The sequence below is a fragment of the Carcharhinus amblyrhynchos genome, chromosome 20 (assembly GCF_965287045.1).
Source record: "Carcharhinus amblyrhynchos chromosome 20, sCarAmb.v2.hapA, whole genome shotgun sequence".
Taxonomy (NCBI): Eukaryota; Metazoa; Chordata; class Chondrichthyes; order Carcharhiniformes; family Carcharhinidae; genus Carcharhinus; species Carcharhinus amblyrhynchos.
This window is the reverse complement of record NC_137343.1, coordinates 2,865,789-2,893,651: the sequence shown is the minus strand read 5'-3', so window position 1 is coordinate 2,893,651 and position 27,863 is coordinate 2,865,789. Positions and strand designations below refer to the sequence as shown.

General features: G+C 46.3%; 1 protein-coding gene across 1 annotated transcript in view; it reads left to right on the top strand.

The window, feature by feature from the left end:
- The first annotated feature begins 9,576 nt into the window (after nt 1–9,576).
- The window catches only part of stx2b (syntaxin 2b), a 71,063-nt gene continuing 52,776 nt past the window's right edge, over nt 9,577–27,863 (top strand). The window contains exons 1-3 of the mRNA XM_080207978.1: nt 9,577–9,725; nt 23,110–23,184; nt 23,801–23,900. Coding sequence (XP_080064104.1) covers nt 9,696–9,725; nt 23,110–23,184; nt 23,801–23,900 — 205 coding nt within the window. The 5' untranslated portion in view covers nt 9,577–9,695. The remainder of the gene's footprint in view (nt 9,726–23,109; nt 23,185–23,800; nt 23,901–27,863) is intronic.

Genomic DNA, 27,863 nt, shown 5'->3' with positions numbered 1-27,863 from the left:
ACTCAAGACACTGAGTTATAGAGAGAGATTGGACAGGCTAGAACTTTTTTCTTTGGAGCGTAGGAGACTGAATGGTGATCCTATAGAGGTGTATAAGATTATAAGAGACACGGATAGGGTGAATGCACTTTTTCCCAATGTTGGGGAATCGATAACTCATGGGCACAGGTTTAAGATAAGAGGGGAAAGAATTAATAGGAACCTGAGGAGCAACTTTTTTACACAGAGGGTGGTACATGAGTGGAATGAGCTGCCAGAGGAAGTGGTTGAGGCAGAGACATTGACAACATTTAAAAGGCATTTTTGGACAGATGCACGGATAGGAAAGGTTTAGAGGGATAGGGGTAAATTTAGATGGGCATTTTTGTCGGCATGGAACGTGCCGTAGTTTCTATGATTATAGAGTCATTGAGTTTACAACATGGAAACAGGCCCTTCAGCCCGACTTGACAATGCTGCCTTTTTTAACCACTAAGCTAGTCCCAATCACCCGCATTTGGCCCATATCCCTCTATAACCATCTTATTGATGTAACTGTTGAAATGCATTTTAAAAGACAAAATTGTACCAGCCTCTACTACTACCTCTGGTAGCTCGTTCCAGACACTCACCACCCTCTGTGTGAAAAAATTGCTCCTCTGGACATTTTTGTATCTGTCCCCTCTCACCTTAAACCTACGGCCTCTAGTTTTAGACTCCCCTACCTTTGGGAAAAGATATTGACTATCTAGCTGATCTGTGCCCCTCATTATTTTATAGAACACTATAAGGTCACCTGTCAGCCTCCTACACTCCAGAGAAAAAAGACCCAGTCTTTCCAGCCTCTCCTTATAACTCAAACCATCAAGTCCTGGTAGCATCCTAGTAAATTGTTTCTGCACTCTTTCTAGTTTAATAATATTCTTTCTGTAACAGGGTGACCAGAATTGCACACAGTATTCCAAGTGTGGCCTTACCAATGTCTTGTACAACTCCAACAAAATGTCCCAACTCCTGTATTCAGTGTTCTGACCTGTGAAACCAAGCATGCCGAATGCCTTATTCATGTGGCATCCACATGAACATATCTGTTTTTTGTGCTGATGTCTATAGGGATACTGCTTACATTGGAACTATAGAGGTTGCTAGTTGTTAAGGATATCTTGCCATGTTTAAGTATTTCCAATTGGTAAAAGTTATGCTAATTATTTTTGTTATATTTTAACTGTGTTGGTGACAATAATGTTTTGTTTGATAAAAGCTTCCTAGTAGGTCACTTGAATCATACACAGAGTGGAACACCTTATGCTCACCCTAATGCCAAAATAAAAATAGTTGGTGTCTCGTCTAACTTCATGAAAGACCTTGGAGTTTCTGAACTAGTGCCTAACATCTTTATCAATCTTAAATCCTTCAAGTGCCTGAATTATCTCCTACTTTTCCATGGCCTGTGCAGCATTTTCTTCTGAGGTAGAGACAAATGCAAAGATTCAATTAATATCTCAGCCTCCATGTGTAAATATTACTTTGCGATTCCCTTTTATGCTACCTGCCAATCTCTCTTCATACTCTCTCTGTGCTTATTTGTTTCTCCATTTGCTCTCCGAACCTTCCAGATTCAGTCTGGTTCTTGGTTGCACTTTTTACCTGACATTTGTCATTAACAACCTTTTCCTCTTCCTCCAATGATGTCGGTGGACTTTGATTGCAAGCCCATTATGTGAACTCCACTGTGACCCTTGATAAGGAGAGAAGGAAGCCAAACAAACTTTCGCGGAAGGTATGATAAAGTCTTCAGTCAACTGGGCACACACCTCTTCAACCACACACTCAATCCTTCTGGCAGTTAAGGCCTACTTACCCATTGCCTGCTTACTTGCTGCCTTCATCGGCATACAAATCTCTCTGGGATGATAAGAAGTCTCACAGCACCAGGTTACAGTCCAGCAGGTTTCTTTGGACTCTCGAGCTTTCAGAGTGCTGCTCCTTCCTCAGGTGAGTGGCTTTACTTTAACCTGGTTTTGTGAGACTTCATATTGTGCCCACCCCAGTCCAACACCAGCATCTCCACACCATGACCCTCTGGGATGGCCATTCATTTGCCTTCTCCTCCCTCCCCAACATCGCTTCGCCTAGACATGTCAGGCAAGCTCAGGTTTTCTGCTGATAAGAAGAGTGTAGAGCTTCACTCTGTCAGCCCTGAAGCTGTATCCACACTGCCCCTGGCCACTCACACAGCAGATTTAATGCCACTCAAATACTCATTGGTCTCAGGGCAACAGCTTTCAGGAGCAATGACCTCAAAAAAGATATGTTGAGAGGTCAGAGCATAGTGAGCTGTGAGCGGTGGTGTATATGACGTGTGTCCAGACTTGCACACTCACAAATGGTAGTCAATGTCTAAACATGCAGATGTAGGATTATTGCGTGGTTACTGTGTTGACAATGTGAGGGAAATGAATCTGTAGGAAATCATTCTCAAACTTCAACTGGCATCCAAATTCCACAATCTTAAATGTCCGTAACCGTTAAAATAACAAGCAGCAATATGGAATACAGGAAACCGCCAAACTATACAAGAGAATATACACGTATATTTCATATATACACACACTGTGTTGTATTCCTGTGGCGCTTGCGTACCTTCCAGTCCTCTTTATCTTTCTTTTCCTATTCCAATGTTTGCGTGCAGCCCCAACATCCACAGCAGAGGAAGCAACCTGTTGACTATGGTGATGTTGGCCTGCACCCTCTGGTAGCCTGAGATATAGAGGGCCCTGTTCTTATCTTCTTATGTTCTGCCCGCTGAGGGTCTCCGGCCCAGCTGTGCGTTCACCTCCTTGTCCTGACCTGCTGGAGGCGATGGGGTCACTGGCAGAGGGAGGTGGGGTGGCAGGGCACCCATGGAGTGCTCTAGGCTGAAGACCACAGGCTACGTGTCTGTACTGTACTCACTTTCGGAGACATTTCACTTCTGCCAGCAGGTATACAAAACGTACCCCTCCATGGGTACCACCACTCCTCTCCACACTCCACATTGCCTCTCTGCTCTCTCCACATTGCCTCTCTGGTTGCTGCTCACTGTGGCCAATCAGAGCCCAGCCTCTCTGACTAGTCAGCCTTTCAGCAGTTGATTCTCAGGCTGTGATTGGTCATTTTTATTTGCTTTCTTTACAATTCTGAATGGCGAACGGCAAAATCAACAGTTTTAGACACACAGTTTGCGCATATAAGGCTGTTGGTGATGTCTACTCCATGGGTCCTGCAGAACTTAAGGGGAGGTGATGGCCCAGTGGTATTATCACTAGACTATTAATCCAGAAACTCAACTAATGTTCTGGGGACCCAGGTTCAAATCCTGCCACGGCAAATGGTGGAAAATGAATTCAATAAAATATATCTGGAATTAAAAATCTACTAATGACCATGAAACCACTGTCAATTGTCAGGAAAAACCCATCTGGTTCACTATTGTCCTTTAGAGAAGGAAATCTGCCGTCCTTACCTGGTCTGGCCTACAGGTGACTCCAGAGCCACAGCAATGTGGCTGACTCTCAACTGCCCTTGGGTTACTAGGGATGGGCAGTGAGTGCTGGCCCAGCCAGCGATGCCCATGTCCCATGAATGAATGAAAAAAACCCTGGGGGCTTCTCAGGAAACCCAGAGTTCCATGGACCCCAATTTAGGAACATCAGCGATAAATAATCCATCACACTTCTCCTTCTCTTTGATTCTGAAGAAAAGTCATACGGATTTGCAACATTAACTCTGCTCTTCGCTCCACAGGTTCTGCCAGATTGAGGTTTTCCTGTATTTTCTGTTATTATCCTTAATGGGCCTTAAACTGTAACTCTGGGAGCAGCTGCCAAGGGCAGACTGGAGGCATCTTCATTGACCTCCTGGGGGAGGCCTACCTCACCTTCAGCACAGGTAGGGTCGTGCCCCTCCCTGGCTAACTCAGTGGCCTCCTCCTCAGAAGGGGTATAGACTCGAATGTCCAGCATGTTGCCTACGTACCTACAGCCTTGGCCCACTCTCTCTTACTGGGGGTATTATTGTCCTGCAGATGGACAGAAGGATTGATTGTCATCCCAGTGATAGCGTGTCCCTTCCTGCTGCCTCGGCAAAGCAGCCAGCATAATCAAGGACCCCACGCTTCCCAGACATTCTCTCTTCCACCTTCTTCCTTCGGGACAAAGATACACAAGTCTGAGGTCACGTACCAACTGACTCAAGATAAACTTCTTCCCTGCTGCTGTCAGACTTTTGACGATTGCAGAATAGCAAAGGCAAGTTCCACCATATGGGAACATCGAGGAATCAGCCCAGCAACAAAACTGAAGGTCTACAGCACTGTGGTACTCACTTTCCTCCTGTATGCCTGTGAAACGTGGACTGTGTATCGAAGGTACGCAAGACAGCTCAATCATTTCTTTACAGAATATTATGCATCCGATGGCAAGACAAAGTACCAGACACTGAAGTTCTCTCTAGAGCAAGTCTACCATCAGTCCATACACTGCTGATGAGAGCGCAGACCCGGTGGGCAGGTCACGTCATCCGTATGTCAGACGAGCGCATACTCAAGCAGCTACTTTTTGGGGAACTCTCTGCTGGAAGACGCTCGCATGGAGGGGAGAAGAAACATTACCAAGACACGCTCAAGGCATTCCTGAAGTCGCTTGACATTGACACAACCACCTGGGAAATGCTGGCACAAAACCGCCCTACCTGGTGTTGCCTCATTCACAATGGCTGTCAAGCTCACGAAGCAAGGTGTATTGCTAAAGCACAACTTCAGCGCAAACTAGACGAGTCCAGAGCCACAGCGCAACAACTACAGTGCCTACACAAGTCTGTCCAATATGTGCCAGGACATTCTGTGCCCGAATTGGCCTGATCAGTCATCTTCAGACACATCGCATCCAGCCTCAAAATGACTAACAGTGTCGAGGTCCTCATCTACGATGGACAAATAACAGACTTTTGAATGGACCTACCTTGCACTAAGTTGATCTTTCTCTACACCCTAGCTATGGCTGTAACACTACATTCTGCACTGTCTCCTTTCCTTCTCTATGAATGGTATATTTTGTCTGTATAGCATGCAAGAAATAATACTTTTCATGTCTGTTAATACATTTGACAATAAAAAATCAAATCAAATAAGATATCCAGATCTTACACTCCCACATCAGCATCCATCACCAAACTTAGACTGCAGAATGGGAGATCCTGGCCATTAACAACAATAGACTTGTTAGCAATCCAATGGGATTAAAAAGGCATTGGTAACATTGATACATAATGGGCTACGGGATATAAAGTAGAGAGTAGTGGTGAGCTGGGGGCAGGAGTTCCCCAGAGACTAATAGATGAAACAAAACTGGGAAATGTAGTAAACAATGAAGCAGATGCTAACAAGTTTCCAAAGGACATTGCCAGAATGGTAAACTGGGCAGAAACATGGCAGATGGAATGTGAGGCAGGTAATTGTAAAGTGATACATTTTGGGAGATAAATGAATGAAATTGGAGCAAATTGAGCACACATGAAAATCTTATGGGATTCTTGGCTTTCCAAACAGAGATAGACCCAAAAGCAAGGACTCATACTACATGTCCTGTCCCAAAGACATAAAAGAGATCATAAACTGTTAAATCAAACCTTATCTTTTTTTGCTTTTTTCAATAATGGACTTTATTGAACCAAAAGGTGGTCACAAGTGGGCGACAGTTTCTTGAAATTTCCAACAGCAATTACTGGGCAAAACCACAACCCTCATTCTTGTGAATATATCTTCACACCTCTCAATGTGAGGACACACTACAATTAACAGATCCTGGGACTAGCTGACGATCTGTCTCCCCAGCCAGGACTATAACAAAGACAGCCATTGAAATCCATCATACTCACAGATTGGTGAAAAACCACCATTTGTCTCCTAATCCAAAGTTAACAATGGATTGTGGCCAGAGGCATAGAAACTGCTTGTTAGCCTGCACTAATGGACAGCATCACATGACTGAAGCTTCTGGACTTTGGAATGTTTTAATATTATATTCCCAGATTCACAGTTCAGTCTGCTGCTTAAACTCTAGTTTGCAAACATCAAAGCAGGACTCCAGGCTGACCAACAGCCTGCGTCATGCCTAAGCTCCTCAAACACTGTTTTGCTGGAAGATTCTTGCCAATGCTTGCCAGGCAGCCCATGTCTCTGTACACCAATCCCATCTCGCTGCATCATCAACTTTAAAGGGATTCTGCAAAATCTGGCTTCAGTTAACTGATCTGTAACTGCTCCGGGAAGAAACCGTCACTGGACTCGGACTTTCTGAACCCCAACAATCTCCTGAACTGATACCCAGGCCTGTGCTGCTTTTTCTTTTAAGCTATTCATAGTTATAAAAACTCCAAAACTCCTCTTTCCTATCTTCTTATTGTGTGCATATGAAGTTATGACCATTCCCCAGGTTTGAATGTGTGAATAAATTAAACTTCTGATTTAACCTCAAACAGAGTTTGCTGCAAGTCGCCTTAAAGACTGACCTGACTAACAGAGGGTCTGGGGATACATGCCACAGCCTATTTCAAAAATTAAATCCCCTCTGATTACAGACAGACTGTGAAGAAACAAAAAAGTTCAACTTGCCTTCTTCCCCTGTCTCTAACACTCAGCCTTTATAAAACATTGGTTAGGTTCGCCGTTGGAAATTCTGGACACCACATTTTAGGAAGGATGTTAAGACCTTGGAGAGGGCACAGAGGAAATTTATCAAAATGGAACCAGAGATGAGGTACTCCAGTTATGTGGAGAGAATGGAGAGATTGGATATGTTCTCGTCAGAGCAGAGAAGGTTCGCGGGAGATTTAATAAGGAGTTCAAGATCATGAAGGGTTTTGATAAATGAATGAGAAACCTGGGCTTGCAGTGACCCCACAAGTCACCGTCCCAACTCAGATACGAACACCAGCCGTACAGTCAATGTACCAGGGCACTGTCAGAACAGCCATACTCCCGTTTGGAAGAAGGAACTTGCATTTATATAGAACCCTTCAGAGCTGCAGGATGTCCCTCACAACTTTACAGCCAATGGAATACTTTTGAAGTGTAGTCACTGTTGTACCACTGGAAAGAACGAAGAAAATTACAGCACAGGAACAGGCCCTTCGGCCCTCCAAGCCTCCATGCTGCCCAACTGAACTAAATCCTCCTAAGCTGCCGGAGACCATATCCCTCTATTCCCATCCTATTCATGTACCTGTCAAGATGCCCCTTAAAGGTCACTACGCTATCTGCTTCCACTACCTTTCCCAGCAGCAAGTTCCAGGCACCCAACACCCTCTGTATAAAAAAATCTGCCTTGCGCATCTCTTTTAAACCTTGCCCCTCACACCTTAAACCTGTGCCCCCTAGTAATTGACTGGGAAAAAGCCTCTAACTATCCACTTTGTCCATGCCCCTCATATTCTTGTAGACTTCTATCAGGTCTCCCTTCAACCTCCATCGTTCCAGTGAGAACAAACCAAGTTTTTCAGACCTCTCCTCATAGCTAATGCTCTCCAAACCAGACAACATCCTGGTAAATCTTTTCTGTACCCTTCCAAAGCCTCCACATCCTTCTGGTAATGTGGCGACCAGAATTGAACACTATATTCCAAGTGCAGCCTAACTAAGGTTCTATAAAGCTGCAACATGACTTGCCAATTTTTAAACTCAGTGCCCCGGCTGATGAAGGCAAGCATGCCGTATGCCTTCTTGACTACCTTCTTCACTTGTGTTGCCATAGCATAGTAGCCAAATTGTGCACAGCAAGTTCCCAGACACTAGCCATCATCTTCTTTAGTGATAAAAGCAAAATATTGCGGATACTGGAATCGGAAACAAAAGGAGAAAATGCTGGAAAATCTCAGCCAGTCTGACAGCAACTGTGGAGAGAGAATGGAGCCAATGCGTTGAGTCAGGATGACTCGACCTCAGTCATCAAACTTTTGAATGGATCTACCTCGCATTAAGTTGATCTTTCTCTACACCCCAGCTATGACGTTCTGCATTGTTTCCTTTCCTCCTCTATGAATGGTATGCTTTGTCTTTATAGCACGTAAGAAACAATACTTTTCACTGTATGTTAATACATGCGACAATAATAAATAAAATCAAATCAAAACTCTTCATCAGAGCTGAAGACAAAGAAACTAGGACAAGATTTATATTGTGAGGGTGAGAAGAGGTTCACATGGGGTTGTGTAATTGTCCAAGATGACTGCAACACTACATTGTGCACTCTCTCCTTTCCTTCTCTATGAATAGTACACCTTGTCTTTATAGTGTGCAAGAAATAACACTGTATACTAATACATGTGACAATAGTAAGTCAAATGAAATCAAGATTATTGTTGTCGCACTGGTTCATCAGATTTACTATCTCTGTGTCAAGGTTGTGTTTGATTTGGGAATGTGTTTGGCTATGGGCTGTATTTGGGTCGTGGTCACGTATGGGTAGGGGATGTGTTTCATTAGGTGTCTTGTTCAAGTTGGGAGTCATGGAGGTTTACAGCATGGAAACAGGCCCTTCGCCTCAACTTGTCCATGTTGCCCTTTTTTTTTAAACCCATGAGCTAATTCCAATTGCCTGCATTTGGCCCATATTGCTCTATACCCTTCATACCCACGTAATTGTCTTTTAAAAGATAAAATTGTACCGCCTCTATTACCACCTCTGGCAGCTTGTTCCAGGCACTCACCACCTCTGCGTGTCTCCCCCCTCTCACCTTAAACCTATGCCCTCTAGACTAAAACGTCTCCCTTATCTTCAGGAAAAGATATTGACTATCTAGCTGATCTAAGTCCCTCACTATTTTATAGACCTCTATAAGGTCACCCCTCAGCCTCCTACACTCCAGAGAGAAAAGTCCCAGTCTATCCAGACTCTCCTTATAACTCAATCCAACAAGTCCCCGTAGCATCTTAGTAAATCTATTCTGCACTCTTTCTAGTTTAATAATAACCTCTTTATAATAGGGTGACTAGAACTGTACACAGTAGGGGGTTGTATTTGATGCGGGGTTGTGTTTGGGAGTGCCTGTGTTTCATTAGGAGATGGGTTTGTATATAATTAGGGTCTGTGTTTGGGAGGTGGGGCAAAGTTTTGGGGAGGGTGGAGCCAGGGTTTGGTGGGCGGGGCAACGTTCAGAGGGCGGGGCCCTGATTAGGGGCGGACCGACGTACAGTAGGAGTGGTTTGTTCAGTGGGCGGGGTTTGCTCTGTGGGCGGGGCCTTGCTGAAGGGACTTGATTTGCTCAGTGGGCGGGGTGTGCTCGGTGGGCGGGGCTGCACTGAAGGGTGTTGATTTGCTCAGTGGGCGGGGTTTGCTTAGTGGGCGGGACTGTGCTGAAGGGACTTGACTTGCTCAGTGGGCGGGGTGCGCTCACTGGGCGGGGCTGTGCTTGGGCGGGGTGCCCTCAGTGGGCGGGGCTGTGCTGGGGCGGAGCGGAGTTTGTTCAGTGGGCGTGGCTGTGTTGGGGCGGGGCGGGGTTCGTTCGGGTACGGCGCGTGCGCGGTTGCCGGCAGTGCTCCGCCCCGCCCAGCTCGGTGCCGGCGCTCCCGGTGCCCAGTCTCCCGCGGGCGGATCCCGGCCGGAGTAGCGGCGGCGGCCCAGGCACTGAGCCCGGGGCCCGGAGTGGGAGTGAGTCCAGTCGGCGGCACAGGCTTCATCATGAAGGACCGGCTGGGAGACCTGCGGGCGGTGAGTGAGGGGAGGGGAGCGGAGCGGAGCCCCCCCCGGGTGGGGAGCCGGGGGTCTCTCACCGGGGGCCCGGGGAGGGGAAGCTGGGGGCCGGCGGCTCAAGGCCCCGGCCTCGGGAACCGCCTCCGGCCCGCTTCCCGCACCCAGCTCTCATTGCCCGGGAGCCGGGACCGTTATCCAGAGCCCAGGAGAAGCGGCTCCTGAGGAAACTCCCTCTCCCCCACCCTGCGCCCTCTCTCCCCCGCCCCCCCCCCCACCCTGCGCCCCCCCCACCCTGCGCCCTCTCTCCCCCGCCCCCCCCCCACCCTGCGCCCCCCCCCCCACCCTGCGGCCCCCCCCCACCCTGCGCCCTCTCTCCCCCACCCCCCCCCCACCCTGCGCCCTCTCTCCCCCACCCCCCCCCACCCTGCGCCCTCTCTCCCCCACCCTGCGCCCTCTCTCCCCCACCCTGCGCCCTCTCTCCCCCACCCTGCGCCCTCTCTCCCCCACCCTGCGCCCTCTCTCCCCCACCCTGCGCCCTCTCTCCCCCACCCTGCGCCCTCTCTCCCCCACCCTGCGCCCTCTCTCCCCCACCCTGCGCCCTCTCTCCCCCACCCTGCGCCCTCTCTCCCCCACCCTGCGCCCTCTCTCCCCCACCCTGCGCCCTCTCTCCCCCACCCTGCGCCCTCTCTCCCCCACCCTGCGCCCTCTCTCCCCCACCCTGCGCCCTCTCTCCCCCACCCTGCGCCCTCTCTCCCCCACCCTGCGCCCTCTCTCCCCCACCCTGCGCCCTCTCTCCCCCACCCTGCGCCCTCTCTCCCCCACCCTGCGCCCTCTCTCCCCCACCCTGCGCCCTCTCTCCCCCACCCTGCGCCCTCTCTCCCCCACCCTGCGCCCTCTCTCCCCCACCCTGCGCCCTCTCTCCCCCACCCTGCGCCCTCTCTCCCCCACCCTGCGCCCTCTCTCCCCCACCCTGCGCCCTCTCTCCCCCACCCTGCGCCCTCTCTCCCCCACCCTGCGCCCTCTCTCCCCCACCCTGCGCCCTCTCTCCCCCACCCTGCGCCCTCTCTCCCCCACCCTGCGCCCTCTCTCCCCCACCCTGCGCCCTCTCTCCCCCACCCTGCGCCCTCTCTCCCCCACCCTGCGCCCTCTCTCCCCCACCCCCCCCACCCTGCGCCCTCTCTCCTCCGCCCTCCCTCCCCCACCCTCCAGGTGCCCCTCCCTCTGCCCCTGGCACCTCCTGCCCCCTTCTTCCCATGCTCCCCTGCCTACCAGGGCAACCCCTCTCCCCTCCAAAAGCCCACCACCCATCCCTCGTTTGTCATGATATGGCATGGTGACACAGTGGTTAGCACGGCTTCCTCATAGTGCCAGGGGCCAGGCTAGGGTCGCTGTCTGTGTGAAGTTTGCACATTCTCCCCATTCCTGTGTGGGTTTACTCCAGATGCTCTAGTTTCCTCCCACAGTCCCTTGTGGGTTAGGTTGATTGGCCATGCTAAATTGGCACTACTGTCAGGGGTATTAGCTGGATAAATATGTGGGGTTACAGAATAGGGTCTGGGTGGGTTTGTGGTTGGTACAGACTTGATGGGTCAAATGGCATCCTTCTGTACTGTACAGAGTATATGATCTGGCACGATGTCGACCTTACATTTTACTGGGTATTTTGAGTGATGAATGTGTTGTCTCAGATCCCCAATGATTTGTAGGGAAGCAGACCACACTCAGACTGGCAGAGTTTGGATATTGAAAGACCAGGCATAGATTAAAAAAACTTTCTCTGCAGCACCTCTCGTGACCTCAGGTTGTCCCAAGTCAACCAATATGCACCCAAGCTCCCACAAATAACAGTAACTGGATGAATTGTTTTATGACAATAGTTGAGGGATAAATATTGAGGCACCCAGGACAGCTTTCCCCTACACTCGTTCAAAATAATAACATGGGATTTTGTCCATCTGAGAGAGCGTAAGATGTCTTATCTGGAAGTTAGTTCCTCCTACAATGCAGCACTCCCTCAGCGCTGCCCTGGGAGCATCAGCCTGGATTATTAAATCCTTGGAATAGGACTTGGGGTGAGTTGGAGGTGGTGGCATAGTGGTATGGTCACTGGACTAATAATCCAGAGACCCAGGGCAAGATCTGAGCACTGGGGTTTAACTCCCACCATGGCAGATGGTGAAATTTGAATTTAATAAGAATAGCTGGAATTAAAAGTCTAATGACCATGGAACAGTTGTCATTTGTTGGAAAAACCCATTTGTGGTTAACTCGTGAAATGCCCTCTGAAATGAGGGCAGTTAGGAAAGGGCCATAAATCTGGCCCAGCCAGCAACACCTACATCGCATAAATTAATTTAAAACAAATCCTCACGACAGTGCCGCAGCAGCGTGCTGCTTCTAAAGCACGCTTGTGATTTTGAAGGTGTGACATTTAATCTTTCTTTGGTCACCTTAGATTTATATTGCACATTTTTAAGCATGGTACAGTATCAGCAGCATCATTGGGGCAGCTGAAATTTGACACTCAGCTGCCCGAGAAACAATGGCTAACCTGTAACCCTGCATATGATCTCACGATCACTTAAAAGGTTCTAGTTTTAAAGTCTATTTATTGTCATAGGTAGGCTTACATTAACACTGCAATGAAGTTACTGTGAAAATCCCCTAGTTGCCCCACACCAGCACCTGTTTGGGTAAGCTGAGGGAGAATTTAGCATGGTTAATGTACCCCAACCAGCACGTCTTTGGACTGTGGGAGGAACAGTGGAAGACGCAAATAACATGCCAAAAATTGATAGGCTATGGCAGGTGAGGACCCAGAAACTATCATTATCACGAAATAGGTAATGTTGGGCAAGTTAATAGGGCTAAAGTTTCCTGGTCCTAATGGAATGCAGTAAAAAGTCTCTCAACACCAGGTTGAAGTCCAACAGGTTTATTTGGGGAAAAAAACAGGTTCCCCCTCCTTTTGGGGGGCTGCCCCCTTTTCCTTTGTCCGAATGTAATTTAAGTTTGTTTACTTGGTTTGACCCGCAAGATCAAAAGCCACTAGCTTTTGGAGCGCTGCCCCCTTCATCAGGTGAGCAGGGCAGCGGTCTGAAAGCTAGTGGCTTTTGCTACCATATAAACCTGTTGGGCTTTAACCTGGTGTTGAGACTTCTTACTGTGTTTACCCCAGTCCAATGCCAGCATCTCCACATGGAGTGCATCCCAGGGTACCAAAAGAGATGGTGGGGAAATAACAAATGTACTAGTGGTCATTTACCAAAATTCGCTGGACTCGAGTGGTTCCCACAGATTGGAAAACAGCAAATGTGACGCCACTGTTTAAAAAGGGAGATAGACAAAAGGCGGGTAACTATAGGCCGATTAGCTTAACTTCTGTAGTAGAGAAAATGTTGAATCTATCATCAGGGAAGAAATAGCGAGACATCTAGATGTGTTGTCCCATTGGTAAGACACAGCATGGGTTCATAAAGGAAAGGTCACGTTTGACTAATTTGATGGAATTCTTTGAGAACATTACATGCGCAGTGGACAATGGTGAACCTGTGCATGTGGTGTATCTGGATTTCCAGAAGGCATTTGACAAGGTGCCGCACCCATTACACAAGATAGAGGTACGCAGTGTTACGGGTAATGTATTAGCATGTACAGAGGATTGGTTAACTAACAGAAAGCAAAGAGTGGGGGTAAATGGATATTTTTCTGGTTGGTGATCAGTAACTAGTGGTGGGTCTCAGTGATCAGTGTTGGGACTGCAGTAGTTTACAATTTACATAGATGATTTGGAGTAGGGGACCAAGTGCAGTGTGTCAGAATTCCCAGATGACACTAATATGAGTGACAGAGCAAAGTGTGCAGAGGATGCTGAAAGTCTTCAAAGGGATATAGTCTGAGTGGGCAAGGGTCTGGCAGATGGAGTACAATATTGGAAATGTGAGGTCATCCACTGTGGTAGAATAACAGCAAAAGGGGCTATTATTTAAATGGTTAAATTGCAGCATGCTGCTGTGCAGAGGGACCTGAGTGTCCTTGTGCATGAATCATAAAAAGTTGGTTTGCAGGTGCAGCAGATAATTAAGGCGAATGGAATTTTGTCCTTCATTGCGAAGGGATGGAGTTTAAAAACATTGAGGTTATGTTGCAGCTGTATAAAGTGCTGATGAGGCTACACTGGAGCACTGTACAGTTTTGGTCTCCTTACTTGAGAAAGGATGTACTGGCACTGGAGGGGGTGCAGAGGAGATTCACTCGGTTGATCACGGAGTTGAGAGGGTTGGCTTGTGAGGAGAGACTGATAGACTAGGGCTATGTTCATTGGAATTCAGAAGAATGAGAGGAGATCTGATAGAAACATGTAAGATTATGAAGGGAATAGATAAGATAGAAGCAGGGAAGTTTTTTCCACTGGCGGGTGAAACTAGAACTAGGGAGCATAGCCTCAAAGCAAGGGGAAACAGATTTAGGACTGAGTTGAGGAGGAACTTCTTCACATAAAGGGTTGTGAATCTGTGGAATTCCCTTCCCACTGAAGCAGTTGAGGCTCCCTCATTGAATGTTTTTAAGGCAAGGATAGATATATTTTTGAACAGTAAAGGAATTAAGGGTCATGGTGAGCGGGCGGGCGAGTGGAGCTGAGTCCACAAAAAGAACAGCTATGATCTTACTGAATGGCAGAGCAGGCTCAAAGGGCCAGATGGCTGACTCCTGCTTATGTTATATTTAAACCGGAGCACCTGGAAGGAACCCACATGGATGTGGGGAGGGGTGGGCGGTGGAGAATGTGCCAGTGACCCAGGCTAAGAATGGAACCTGGGTGCCTGGCGCTGTGAGGCAGTAGGTGCTAATCACTGTGGCACCTCGCTGTCCTGTATGATTTCATGTCTTATAGAAGTAGAGCTGCCATAACTGCAATAGTCTGGGAGTTGTGGGAAATTTTAAGAAACTAGGGGATTGGGGAGAAATCATTTTACAACAGCAGCTTGCATTTATATAACACCTTTAGCATAATGAAATATCTTAGGGTGCTTCACAGGAAGATTAGGAGACAAAATCTGACACCAGAATTAAAATCTTGGTCATAGTGAAGGGCTTTATGGGACAGGTTCAAATGGGAAAGAGGCAGAGGGGTTGAGGGAAGAAATTCTAGAAGTTGGATCTGGCTAGCTAAAGGCAAGGCCATGTATGGTGGACCCGTTAAAATTGGGGATGTGAGAGTCCAGAGCGAGGAGGAATACAGAATGCTCAGAGGGTTGATGGAGGTTGCAGAGATAGCAGGGCTGAGGAGACTTTCAAACACCCAGTAGCGAGGTTCAGAATTGAGGCATGACTGGACCGAAAGCCTGAATAGGTCAGAGAGCAATGGGGGTGATGGGCGAATGGGATATGATGGAGTAGCAACATTTATTAGTAAGTGTTTTTATCAACAGCAGTATTTATATTTGGGAATCTTTTAATGAGATCTGGAATGTGTTATTACAGATTGGTTGGTGTTAGTTTTATTTATGCTGAAAATATCTTTGTGAAGTCTCAGTGAGCTGCAGCTGGCTGTCGCTTCAGCCACTGACGGGGTGAGTGATTACTGAGATTGTACAATCCCAACAGCCAGAAATCAGAACGTATGCCAGTCCTTAAACAGATAATTTATGTAGTTAGACTTGAAGGAACTTGCACTTAGCAGTACATCTCAGAATGTCTCCAAACACCTTACAGTCACTGAAGGTATTTTTGAAGTGTTGTTGCTGTTATAATTTTGGAAACATAGCCAGTTTGTACGCAGAAAGCTCCCACAGACAGCAGAGAGATAATGCCCTGATCATCTTTTCACAGTGATGGGTAAGGGATAAATATTGACCAGGACACTGGGGAGCATCCCATGCCATGCTTTGGAATAGTGATGTGGCATCTTTTGGTTCCACCTCAGAGGCAATTTGGCATCTCTTTCACCTGAAAGACGACAGTGCAGCACTCCCTCAGTACTGCACTGGGAGCGTTGGCCAGGATTATATGATTAATTTGCAGCGTGGGACTGAACTTATAACGTGGTGACTCAGGGCAGTAACTCCCCAAAGTCAAGCTTATCCTGTCCGTGAATGCCTTCCTCCAAGGATCATGAGTAAGGTTCCATATTTCTTCCTTCAGCACAGGCCAGATATGTTTCACAAAAGCCTTGAGTAAGATTGGTAACTCAATGATCTGCCTGGCTTGGTTACATACTGTACACAGCTATGTTGTTGCTATGTTCCTCCATTCTGGCTTTTTGCATATTCCTGATTTTAATCCCTCAAGCATTAGGGGGTCTGTCTCCATCCATTTAAATCTAGGCTCTGCAAGTCTGCCCCCAAACCCCTCCATCCCTCAACATCTAAGACAATTCTTAAAACTTACCCATTTGACCAAGCTTCAGCTCAGTGCCTTAAGATCTCCTTATGTAGCTGTGTCAGATATTGAAATATTTTGTTTGACACTGTTAAAATGTGCCTCATGTTTTCCCTCGCCTCCTCCCTGCCCCCTCTGTGAATCAGCTGAAACTGGGAACTCGCCATGAAGTGTCCCATTGCTCATGTGCTGTCCCCACCCTTTTCCTTGCTTTGAGGACAGTGCAGAACGTTTAGTTCTGTTGAGAGTCAGCAAGGCTGTAAAATCCTTGTGGCACCCTTCTGTGCTTTGTCCCTTTTGTGTAAACACTCTGTAGCAAGTCTTAAAACAGCAACTCTTCAATGCACTGTGGCTCTTTCTAGCCAAAATATAGGAATTGGCAGACAGCCTTCCTGAAATGTGCACTATTATAAATGGTGAGCTGTATGAAATCGGGTGCAGCTCTTGAATTCTGCTGAACTGGGTCTATAAGCTGTACTTGGTGCTGGGTTTAATCTGACCTGTAGTCGATTCTTCACTGCAACTGCAAAGCAACTTGAAAGAACATTGAGAAAAACACTTGTGGTGGAGAAAGTTGGTGATAAGATGTGGTGGGCTTCAAAGTAGTGAGGAAGCAGCGTAGCTGTAACACATTCAAACCACTAAAGCTGTTTGCACCTTGCCTGAGTTTGTTTTCACTCAGTAAGAGTTTCTTTACACTTATTCTTCCACTGATCTCTATTGCAAGAGTCTGTGTTGAAACTGAGGAATCCACCCTCCTGCAATGGTGCTGTCACTGGAACGAGAGGCGATGAAGTCTGCCTTTAATAGGCATCCAAACCACAGACATAAATGAAGTTTCACTGAAACATTGAATTTCCTTCAGTTTAACATGCCAGTGATTCGATGGGCTTATTGTCTGCGTTTACCCTTCAGGCTGATGCCAACTTTGTGTTGTACACTTCACGTTTAGCAAGTTCTTTTCAGCTGAATTTGTGATAAATCTTGTCCAATTGAGCCTTTCCCAAGTTCTCTGAACTTTACAATGCACTCTGATCATCCACAGTTACTCTTTCGTGATTGATGTATAAACGTGGCCCTTTTTCCAAAACCTACTGTTCATATCAAATGGAGAAAATTGAGGGAAGTGGCAGGGTGGGGTTTTGAAACTGCAATCCAAAGGATGTGGCTAAATTGGAGAATATCAGTCTTTAGAATATTTTTTATTTGCTACATCACTAAAATACAAGACACAATTATTTTTAGGCACAGATTAAGCAAGATGTGAATCAGCAACACATTGAGGGAAGTGGGTGGGGGACAGAAAGGAAAAATAGACTAAATCTCTCAAATATTTCTGGAGATGCGCATGTTTTCCAGATGTACTGTTCATTAACATTTCTCAGACAGGTAATACTTGTCAATAGTCTCTCAAATAGCAATAGTATATAGGATGGCGCACTCAAAAGTTGAAAGCATGAGAATCTTGGAGAGGGGTCATGAGTGAAGGAAAGTTGGTTTGCAGGAGTGAAAACAGTCACTTTATAAAAATGAGGGAAGTGAAATGGCAAAGCAAATTAAAAAATGTAAAAGATAAAAGTCTTGGGGTTCTATCCCAATTAACTTCATTCAGCAACTGGTTGGAATTCAGTGATAAAATCATAGAATAGTGCGGCATTTGAGGCGGCTATACAGCCCATTTTGACTGCTAGCCCTTTGAAAGAGCTATCCAATTAGTCACAGTAGCCTTGCCCTTTGCCCGTTGCCCTGGAGAAGTTTCCCCTTTGTGTTTATCTGGTTCCCTTATGAAAGTTCCTGTTGAATTCACTTCAGCTCCCTTTCAGACAGTGCTGTCCAAACTCTCTACAAGCTGAGAAAAAGCTATTTTCTCAAACTGCCTTGTTTATTTACTAATCACTTTAAATTTCTCTGGTGTCTGACCATCTCCTCCTGGAAGCCTTTTCCTCCTTATTTATGCTATCAAAACTCATCATTATGTTGAATTTTCCTACCAAGGCACCTTTTGTAACTTTCCTCGGGTGATTTTAAAATATCCGGATTAATAGGAAACTTGTTAGATCTGTTCTGTCACAGACCACATTAAGAACATAAGAAATAGGAGCAGGAGGAGGCCATCTAGCCCTTCGAGTCTGACCCGCCATTCAATAAGATCATGGCTGATCTGAAGTGGCTCAGTTCCACTTTCCCGCTTTCTCCCCATAACCCTTAATCCCCTTGCCTACCAAAAACCTATCTACCTGCGTCTTAAATATATTTAGCGAGGTGGCCTCCACCACTTCAACGGGCGGAGAATTCCAGAGATTCACCACCCTTTGAAGAAGTTCCTCCTCAACTCTGTTCTAAACTGCCCCCCCCCCTTATCTTGAGGCTGTGCCCTCTAGTCCTGCTGTCCTTTCTGAGCGGGAAGAACCTCTCCACCTCTACCCTATCCATCCGTTTCATCATCTTATACGTCTTAATAAGATCCCCCCTCATCCTTCTAAACACTTAACGAGTACAAGCCCAGTCTATTCAGCCTCTCATAGCTCAACTCCGGTATCAGCCTAGTGAACCACCTCTGCACTCCCTCCAAGGCCAAAATATCCTTGCGCAAGTGCAGCGATCAAAACTGCACACAGTACTCCAGCTGCGGCCTCACCAGTACCCTGTACAGTTGTAGCAAGACCTCCTACTTTTACATTCAATCCCCCTCGCTATGAAGGCCAGCATCCCATTTGCCTTCCTGACCACCTGCTGCACCTGTAGGCTGGGTTTTTGCGACTCGTGCACAAGGACCCCCAGGTCCCTCTGCACCATAGCATGCTGCAGCTTTTCGCCCTGTAACATTAACTTCCTGAGACCCAGTTACTGTTAACTCCAGGTAACTTCCACCTTCCATCAATGTCAGTATGTCCAAATCTCTACTCTTATAAGAACATAAGAAATAGGAGCAGGAGTAGGCCATCTAGCCCTTCGAGCCTGTCCCGCCATTCAATGAGATCATGGCTGATCTGTCGTGGCTCAGTTCCACTTTCCCGCCCTCTCCCCATAACCCTTAATCCCCTCTCTTATCAAAAACCCATCAACCCGCATCTTAAAAATATTTAGCGAGGCAGCCTCCACCACTTCAACGAGCAGAGAATTCCAGAGATTCACCACCCTTTGAAGAAGTTCCTCCTCAACTCCGTTCTAAACCGCCCCCCCCTTTATCTTGAGGCTGTGCCCCCTAGTCCTACTGTCTTTTTTGAGCGGGAAGAGTCTCTCCACCTCTATCCTATCCATCCCATTCATCATCTTATACGTCTCAATGAGATCTCCCCTCATTCTTCTAAACTCTAACAAGTTCAAGCCTAGTTTATTCAGCCTCTCCTCATAGCTCAACCCCCTCAACTCCGGTATCAGCCTAGTAAACCTCCTCTGCACTCCCTCCAAGGCCAAAATATCTTTGCGCAGGTGCGGCGCCCAAAACTGCACACAGTACTCCAGCTGCGGCCTCACCAATGCCCTATACAGCTGCAGCAAGACCTCCCTACTTTTATATTCAATCCCCCTCGCTATGAAGGCCAGCATCCCATTCGCCTTCCTGACCACCTGCTGCACCTGCAGGCTGGGTTTTTGCGACTCATGCACAAGGACCCCGAGGTCCCTCTGCACCGTGGCCTGCTGCAGTTTTTCGCCACGTAAGTAATAGTCCTTCCTACCATTCTTCCTACCAAAGTGGACCACCTCACACTTGCCACCATTAAATTTGCCATTTCCTGGCCCATTCGCCCAGCCTATCTAGATCCTTCTGCAGACTCTCCACACCCTCCGCACAATTTGCCGTTCCCCCAATCTTGGTGTCATCAGCAAATTTCAACACCCTACACTCGGTTCCCTCCTCCAGATCATCTATATAAATGGTAAAAAGCTGAGGCCCCAGCACCGACCCCTGGGGCACTCCACTAGTCACCATCCGCCAATCCGAATAGCACCCGTTGACCCCCACTCTCTGCCTCCCTTTGTCTATCAGAAATCTATCCATCTGTGACTTAAATATATTCAAGGAGGTAGCCTCCACCACTTCAGAGATTCACCACCCTTTGAGTGAAGAAGTTCCTCCTCAACTCCGTTCTAAGCTGCCCCCCCTTACTTTGAGGCTGTGCCCTCTAGTGCTGCTATCCTTTCTAAGCAGGAAGAATCTCTCTACTTCTACCCTATCTAGCCCCTTCATTATCTTGTAAGTCTCTATAAGATCCCCCCTCAGCCTTCTAAACTCCGAGTACAGACCCAGTCTATTCAATCTCTCATAAGCTAACCCCCTCATCTCAGGCATCAGCCTGGTGTACCTTCTCTGTACTCCCTCCGAGGCTAATGTATCCTTTCACATATGTGGGGACCAAAACTGCAGACAGTACTCCAGTTGCGGCCTCACCAGTACCCTGTACAGTTGCAGCAAGACCTCCCTGCTTTTATATTCTATCCCCCTTGCTGTAAAGGCCAACATTCCATTTGCTGCCTTGATCACCTGCAAATTGAGTTTTTGCGACTCGTGCACAAAGACCCTCCAGGTCCCTCTGCACTGTAACATGCTGCAGCTTTTCACCCTTTAAATAATAATCCCTCCTATTATTTCTACCAAAGTGGATAACCTCACATTTGCTAACGTTGTACTCCATCTGCCAGGTCCTTGCCCACTCACTCAGCCTATCCAGATCCCTCTGCAGACTTTCCACACCCTCCACGCAATTTGCTTTTCCACTCATCTTCGTGTCATCAGCAAATTTCATTATCCTACACTCAGCCCCCCCTTCCAGATCGTCTATGTAAATAGTAAAGTCCGACTCCCATTGCCTCAAACTTAAAATTCTGAACTTTGTGTTTAAATCTATCACCGTTCGCTAATTCTCTAACCTTCACTAGCCCTATAACAACCACTCTGTACAGACTCATTAAACAGAGCTAAACATTCTGGCTACTTTTGGGGAGTTTTGTTAATGTTTTCATTGTTCCCTGCATGGCCTTTCCCGATGTCCATGTTTATGCATCGCAGCCAAGCTGATCCATTTTGGAGAAGTACTTCCTGCTGTACAATTGTGTAACATTACTGCACAGGAACAAAGCTGTTTTCTCTCCTTTCGTGTATTGATGTTCTGACTATTATGATGCCTTCAGCACAGCAGGAGGAAAAGTGGAAACTAATAGCAGCACTTGTACAAAACAAGACAAGAACAAAATGATCCAGATCCTGAAGGGCTCTTAAATTCTGGATTGCCAAATCTGAAATTCAGTTTAGTTGCAACACTGGAACTTAAGAACATAAGAAATAGGAGCAGGAGTAGGCCATCTAGCCCTTCGAGCCTGCCCCGCCATTCAATAAGATCTTGGCTGATCTGTCGTGGCTCAGATTCACTTTCCCGCCCTCTCCCCATAACCCTTAATCCCCTTGCCTATCAAAAACCTATCAACCCGCGTCTTAAATATATAAACTTCAATGAAAACATTTTTATTCTGTCATGGGATGTGGCTAGGCCAGCATTTATTGCCCTTCAGAAGGTGGTGGTGAGCTGCTGCCTTCAACCGCCAGGTGATGTTCCCAGATATCTGCTCCCCTTGTCCTTTTAGACGGTAGTGGTTGTTAGTTTGGAAGATGCTGTCAAGAGTCTTTAGAAATTTCTACATTGCATCTTGTAGGTGGCACGCACTGCTATGGCAACACGCTGAATGTTGAAGGTGGTGGATGGGGTACCAGTTCAGTGGGTTGCTTTGTTCTGGATGGTGCTGAGCCTCTTGTGGTGTTGAAGCTGCACGCATCCATGCGGATGGAGAATATTCCATCACACCTCCCCTGACTTGTGCTTTGTAGATGGTGGACAAGTTTTGGGGAGTTGCAAGACCCCCCAGCCTCTGAGCTAATCTTGTTGGCATAGTATTTATATGGCTTGTCCAATTCAGTTTCAGGTCACTGATAAGCTCCAAGATGATGATAGTGGGGAATTTGGATGAGTATTCAGGGGAGATGGCGAGATTCTCTTGTTGGCGATGGCCTTAATGATTAGAATGTTTACACAGACACTGTGTTGCTCTGGAATCTGGATAAAATGTGCCGATCCCACGAGCTGTCGTTTTTTTTTGTCTGCCAATAAGCACATTTTAGTCCGTCTAAACCTGGGCTGGGGCTAGAGAAAATATTCCATTTTATAAACAAGGGTGTGGTGGTAATTTGAGGTGAATCTGAATAACAGCAATGATGGGCATGAGGCTGCTGGTTTCCGGGTGCTGGTTTCTGTGGTGCGTTGGTAATGTAAATAAGCTGAGTGGTGGGGCTGTGGCGGTGCAGTGGTTATTTAACTGAACTAATAATCCAGAAGCCTGCACTAATGATCCGAAAGTTCAAATCCCAGCAAGGCAGCTGGGGAATTCAAATTCAGTTAATTAAATAAAATTCTACCATCGGCAATGGGGACAGTTAAGCTATTATTGCAAAAGCTAAATTGGTTCACATTAGGGCAGGAAATTTGCTATTCTTGCCTGGCCTAAGTATATGCAGCCCCCAGAGCTACAGTGAGCTGGCTGACTCTCAATTGCTGCCTGAAGTAGTTTAGAAAACCACTCATTTTCAAGAAAATGGCTTACCCACCACCACCATCTCGGGGGTGATGAATGCTGACATTCCAAGTAATGCCTACCCCCTAAAGCCCCATTGGCTGCGCTTACACTCCCCTTCACTGCTGTAGTTGTGTTTGCCATGAGTGGAGTTGCAGCTGGAAATTTTGATTTGCAGGACTGTGTGGCTCAGAATGAGCACGCCATCAAACACACACACACACCAGGGAGTTGAAATGAACACTCAGGAAGATGTGTGATTTCACAGGAGAAGATTCTTTTGGAGAAATGGGCAGCAAGCCAGGAGTTTGGAGGGTGACCTTCAGGAGATGGGACAAAGAGTGAGGGAAACAGTGCTAACAGTGCAATGTAGAGTGAAAAGAACAGGTTTTTGACCAGAGAGAACGCAATCAATTTTATTTGCTAATTGCTGTTTTATTTGATCATCCATTTCTAGTACAAAGAAAATTACGATGATGAAGTGACCATCACTATGGAAAAGGAGCACTTTATGGATGGATTCTTCAATCAGGTAGGAAGTTGCCAGCAGTCCATTCAGTTTCAATATGGTGAGGGGGGTTTGATATAGCTGTAGATATCCTGTGGTCCTGTTACAGCTGCTAATACGGGGTAAACACTCGTGGCAGTGTGTACCCTATTCTTCCCCTTTGTTGTTATTCTTTGTTCCTATCCACACTTTGAAGAGCGTGAGGGTAACCCATTACCAGTGCCACTCTGTACCTGTTTGTTTGTAAAAAACATAACGTCCAGCAGTTCCCCATTTCCCCTCCTTTGAGGAGGAACACTGATTTGCCTTGATCAGTCATTGCATGCACTGTGGGACCATGCTTGCTGTCTGTGAGCTCCAACAATGGTCCGTGCTGTACTAGGCTGTACAGGAAGAGTGAATACCCTAGCGGGTGAATGAAAACTTGCCCAATTGAAAAGTCACTTCTGGAAAAGGACCAACAATGAAAATAAACGGCTTATCTTAAGCAAGTGCCTCTGAAAGCACCAGATGCATTGTGTTATTTACTATGTGCATTGTTATTTTGTGATCCATTCATGTTTGGTATTTTATGCCAATTCTGTGCTGGTGAACTTGCTGCACAAAACAACTTGTGACTACACAAAGGTTCACATTCTAGGTTGAAGAAATCCGGACATGCATCGACCGTATTTCCGAAGATGTGGAAGAAGTGAAGAAAAAGCATAGCGTTATCCTATCAGCGCCAAACCCTGAAGGGAGTAAGTAACAGCTTGAAAAAGTTTCAAACTTACAGCTGTGTTAAGGTTATACAGATGTTCTGCTCACAGTTTGATATTAGTATCATGTGGGTTGGAAGTTGCAGTAATGAAATGAATTTGGAATTTAACCAGCTCTGCCCCACAGCTGCAGGGATGGTGGATGCTGTGCTGTGATGGGATAGAGTTTCTACTGTCTGCACATTAAATGGATTCCTAACCAAGGCTGGGATAAACAGGAAATTAGATTTGTAAGGAAGTGGCTATATCACAGTCAAGATTTTTCTGTAAATAGCTGAAAGCCACTTGACAATAGGAAGACTCTCCAGGAAGGAACTCCGTGAAGCAGCCCAGCATGTGGACTTGTTAAATATACATACTCATTTGATAGTGCTTCAGCACGCTATAGTGATGGCAGGGTATTTCCTGAATTGGATTCGAGGGCCTTGGTGTGGTGGAGCCTGTGTTCACCAGCATTTCCCAAACTTGGGGCAGAAGGAGTTTAAATTAATTTTGATTTGCTGGTTTCAAGTTTTGATTTGATGTATTTTTATCACGTATTAGCTTGCAGTGAAAAGTATTGTTGCTTCTGTGCTATACAAACAAAGCATACTGTACATAGAGAAGGAAAGGAGAGAGTGCAGAGTGTAGTGTTAGTCATAGCTAGGATGTAGAGAAAGATCAACTTAATGCAAGGTAAGTCATTTAAAAATCTGATGACAGCAGGGAAGAAGCTATCCTTGAGTTGGTTGGTACGTGACCTCAGACTTTTGTATCTTTTTCCTGATGGAAGAAAGTGGAAGAGAGAATGTCTGTGGTGCGTGGGGACCTTAAGTATACTGGCTACTTTGTAGAGGCCCCAAGAAGTGTAGACAGAGTCAATGGATGGGAGGCTGGTTTGCTTGATGGATTAGGCTACATTCACAACCCTTTTGTAGTTCCTTGCGGTTTTGGGCAGACAAGGAGCCAGACCAAGCTGTGATACAACCAGAAAGAATGCTTTCTATGGTGCATCTATAAAAGTTGGTGAGAGTCGTAGCTGGCATGCCAAGTGGCTTCTTTACTGTAAGTTCCAAAAGTGGCCAAGAGCGTGGCTGAAGTAGTGGGGTTTTATATTTTGGATGTTCGTACTGACCCTTTTGCGCGCAGTTCAAGGTATTCGAGGATAGAAGGATGCAAATAATTTGATTTTAAAAAGTTAATGAACAGAAATTGCAAGTTGTGAACACCCACCTGATGGGTTATTGATAAAAGCAAAACACTGCAGATGTTGGAATTTGAAACAAAAACAGAAAATGCTGGAAAATCTCAGCACGTCTGACAGCATCTGTGAAGAGAGGATAGAGCCAGTGTTTCAAGTCTGGATGATCCTTCGTCAGAGATGAGATTTACTAGTATTTTCTGTGGGTTGTTGAGTTGATTTAAGCCAAATACTATTTGGCTTAAATCAAATATTATTGAACTGTCTTAGTTGTTGGGCAGTAATTTTCTAGTGTTTTAGGTTTGCAACTTGTTGCAGCAGCAAGAGTCTGTTTTAGCTCTTAAATCATAAGACATAGGTGCAGAATTAGGCCACTCGGCCCATTGAGCCTGCTCTGCCATTTAATCATGCCTGATATTTTTCTCATCCCCATTCTCCTGTCTTTTCCCTACACCCTGATCCCCTTGTTAATCAAGAACCTATCTACCTCTGTATTAAAGGCACTCAATGACCTGGCCTCCACATCTTTCTGTGGCAGAGTTCCACAGATTCACCATGAAGAAATTCCTCCTCATCTCTGTTTTAAAGGATCGTCCCTTTAGCCTGAGGTAGTGCCCTCTGGTTCTAGTTTTTCCTGCTAGTGGAAACATCCTCTCCACGTCCACTCTATTCAAGGCTCACAGTATCCTGTAAATTTCAGTAAGATCCCCCCTCATTCTTCTAAACTCCAAGTATAGACCCAGAGTCCTCAACTGTTCCTCGTACAACAAACCCTTCATTCCAGGGACCATTGGCTAACTATATGATAAAATTAAATGTTAATATTTTCTGTAAATTTGTGCATCTAATTTCCAACATGTTGAGCTAAAATTTCATCACCATTCCATGTCTGGCTGAGTAATTTTCTTGTAGGCTAGTCTGAGGAGTGATCGAACTGAGATGTTAACAGATTCGATAAGGTTGATAGAATCTATTGCATCTGGCGGTGGGGGAGTCCAGCACAAGGGGCAAAACCTTGAAATTAGAATCAGGACATCCAGGGTGATGTTAGGAAGCCTTTCCCCTCGCAAAAAGGAGTGAAAATCTCAAACTCCCAAAAAGCTGGAGAGGCTAACTGAAAATTTCAGCATTGAGATTGATAGATTTTTGTTAACCAGGGGTATAGAACACTACAGCACAAACAGGCCCTTTGGCCACAAGTTGCACTGATCATATGCCTATCTACCAGACCTACCTATAACTCTCAATTCCATGTACTCGTCCAAAAGTCTCTTAAAAGACCCCAACGGGTTCGCCTCCACCACCACCAGTGGCAGCCGATTCCACTCACTCACCACCCTGAGTAAAAAACTTACCCCTGACATCTCCTCTGTAGCTGCTCCCCATACCTTAAACTTGTGTCCTGTCGTAGCCACCATTTCAGCCCTGGGAAATAGCCTCCAAGAATCCACCCTATCTACCCCTCTCACATCTTAAACCTCTATCAGGTCGCCTCTTGACCTTCGTCTCTCCAGGGAGAAGAGACCTAGCTCCCTCAACCTGTCCTCATAAGGCATGCCACCCAATCCAGGTAACATCCTTGTAAATCTCCACTGCACCCTTTCAATAGCTTCCACATCATTCTCGTAGTGTGGCAACCAGAACTGCACACAGTACTCCAAGTGGGGTCTGACAAGGTCTTATAAAGTTGCAACATTACCTCCCCACTCCTAAACTCAATCCCTCGATTAATGAAGGTATATGGAGGGGGTGGGGAAGAATCACGTGATACTCATGGGAATAATTGTTTCCATGAGCTCTGGTACTAAGCCTGAAATCCTTTCATTTATCGCTTTTACACAGCTTGTACTTACCTCATCCGGGAGTGAGAACTCCATATTATATCCCTGGAAGATTTCTGGTTAAACATTGGTGATTAAAATGCTGAAAAATATTAAGAATGCTGTCGACTAGAGACATCAGTTGGAAGTAACTGGGGTGAAGCAGACTCCTCAACATGGTGGCTCAGTGAACAAGCAGGCGCTCAACCTGGCACGCTCAATGGCATTACTGCTGATGACTGCCAATGTTATTAAGATCATTGAAAAGAAACTCCGTTTTAGTGCAAAATATCAGTGCTCATTCTATATAGTGTAGAATTCTGGCAAAAAGCTTGATGAAGCGTAAGAGAATTGTTACTTTTGGAAATGCAGCTTCCATAATTGAGGATCCCCTATAATCCTTGGAAAACCAACCTCGTACGTCAATTCCTTGACCGTCTGGAGTGCGGAGGCCAGTGTAAAAACTCCTGGACTTCTGGTTTGCCAGAAGGAGCTGATGGTAAACTCCCTGTTAAATTCTGAAAATCAGCTACCACGTTTTCTTAGTTTAGAAATGAAAGCTGTGTACATTAAGTTAGAAAGGCCACAAGTTATCCTGCGTGTGAGACCTCAGGGCAATCAGTGCCTGGTTCAGTTATGTGTTTCCATAACTTCAAGGATCGCCAAAGAGTATTGGAGGCAGCCAGACATAATGGAGCCTTGCTCTACGAGGGAGTGAAAGGTTTTTTTTCAAGATTTCAGTGGAGATGCATAAGAACTAGGAGTAGGAGTCGGCCATCTGGCCCCTCGAGCCTGTTCTGTCATTCAATAAGATCGTGACTGATTTTTGTTTTTTGTGGACTCAGCTCCACTTACCCACCCGCTCACTGTAACCCTTAATTCCTTTACTGTTCAAAAATTTATCTATCCTTGCCTTAAAAACATTCAATGAGGTAGCCTCAACTG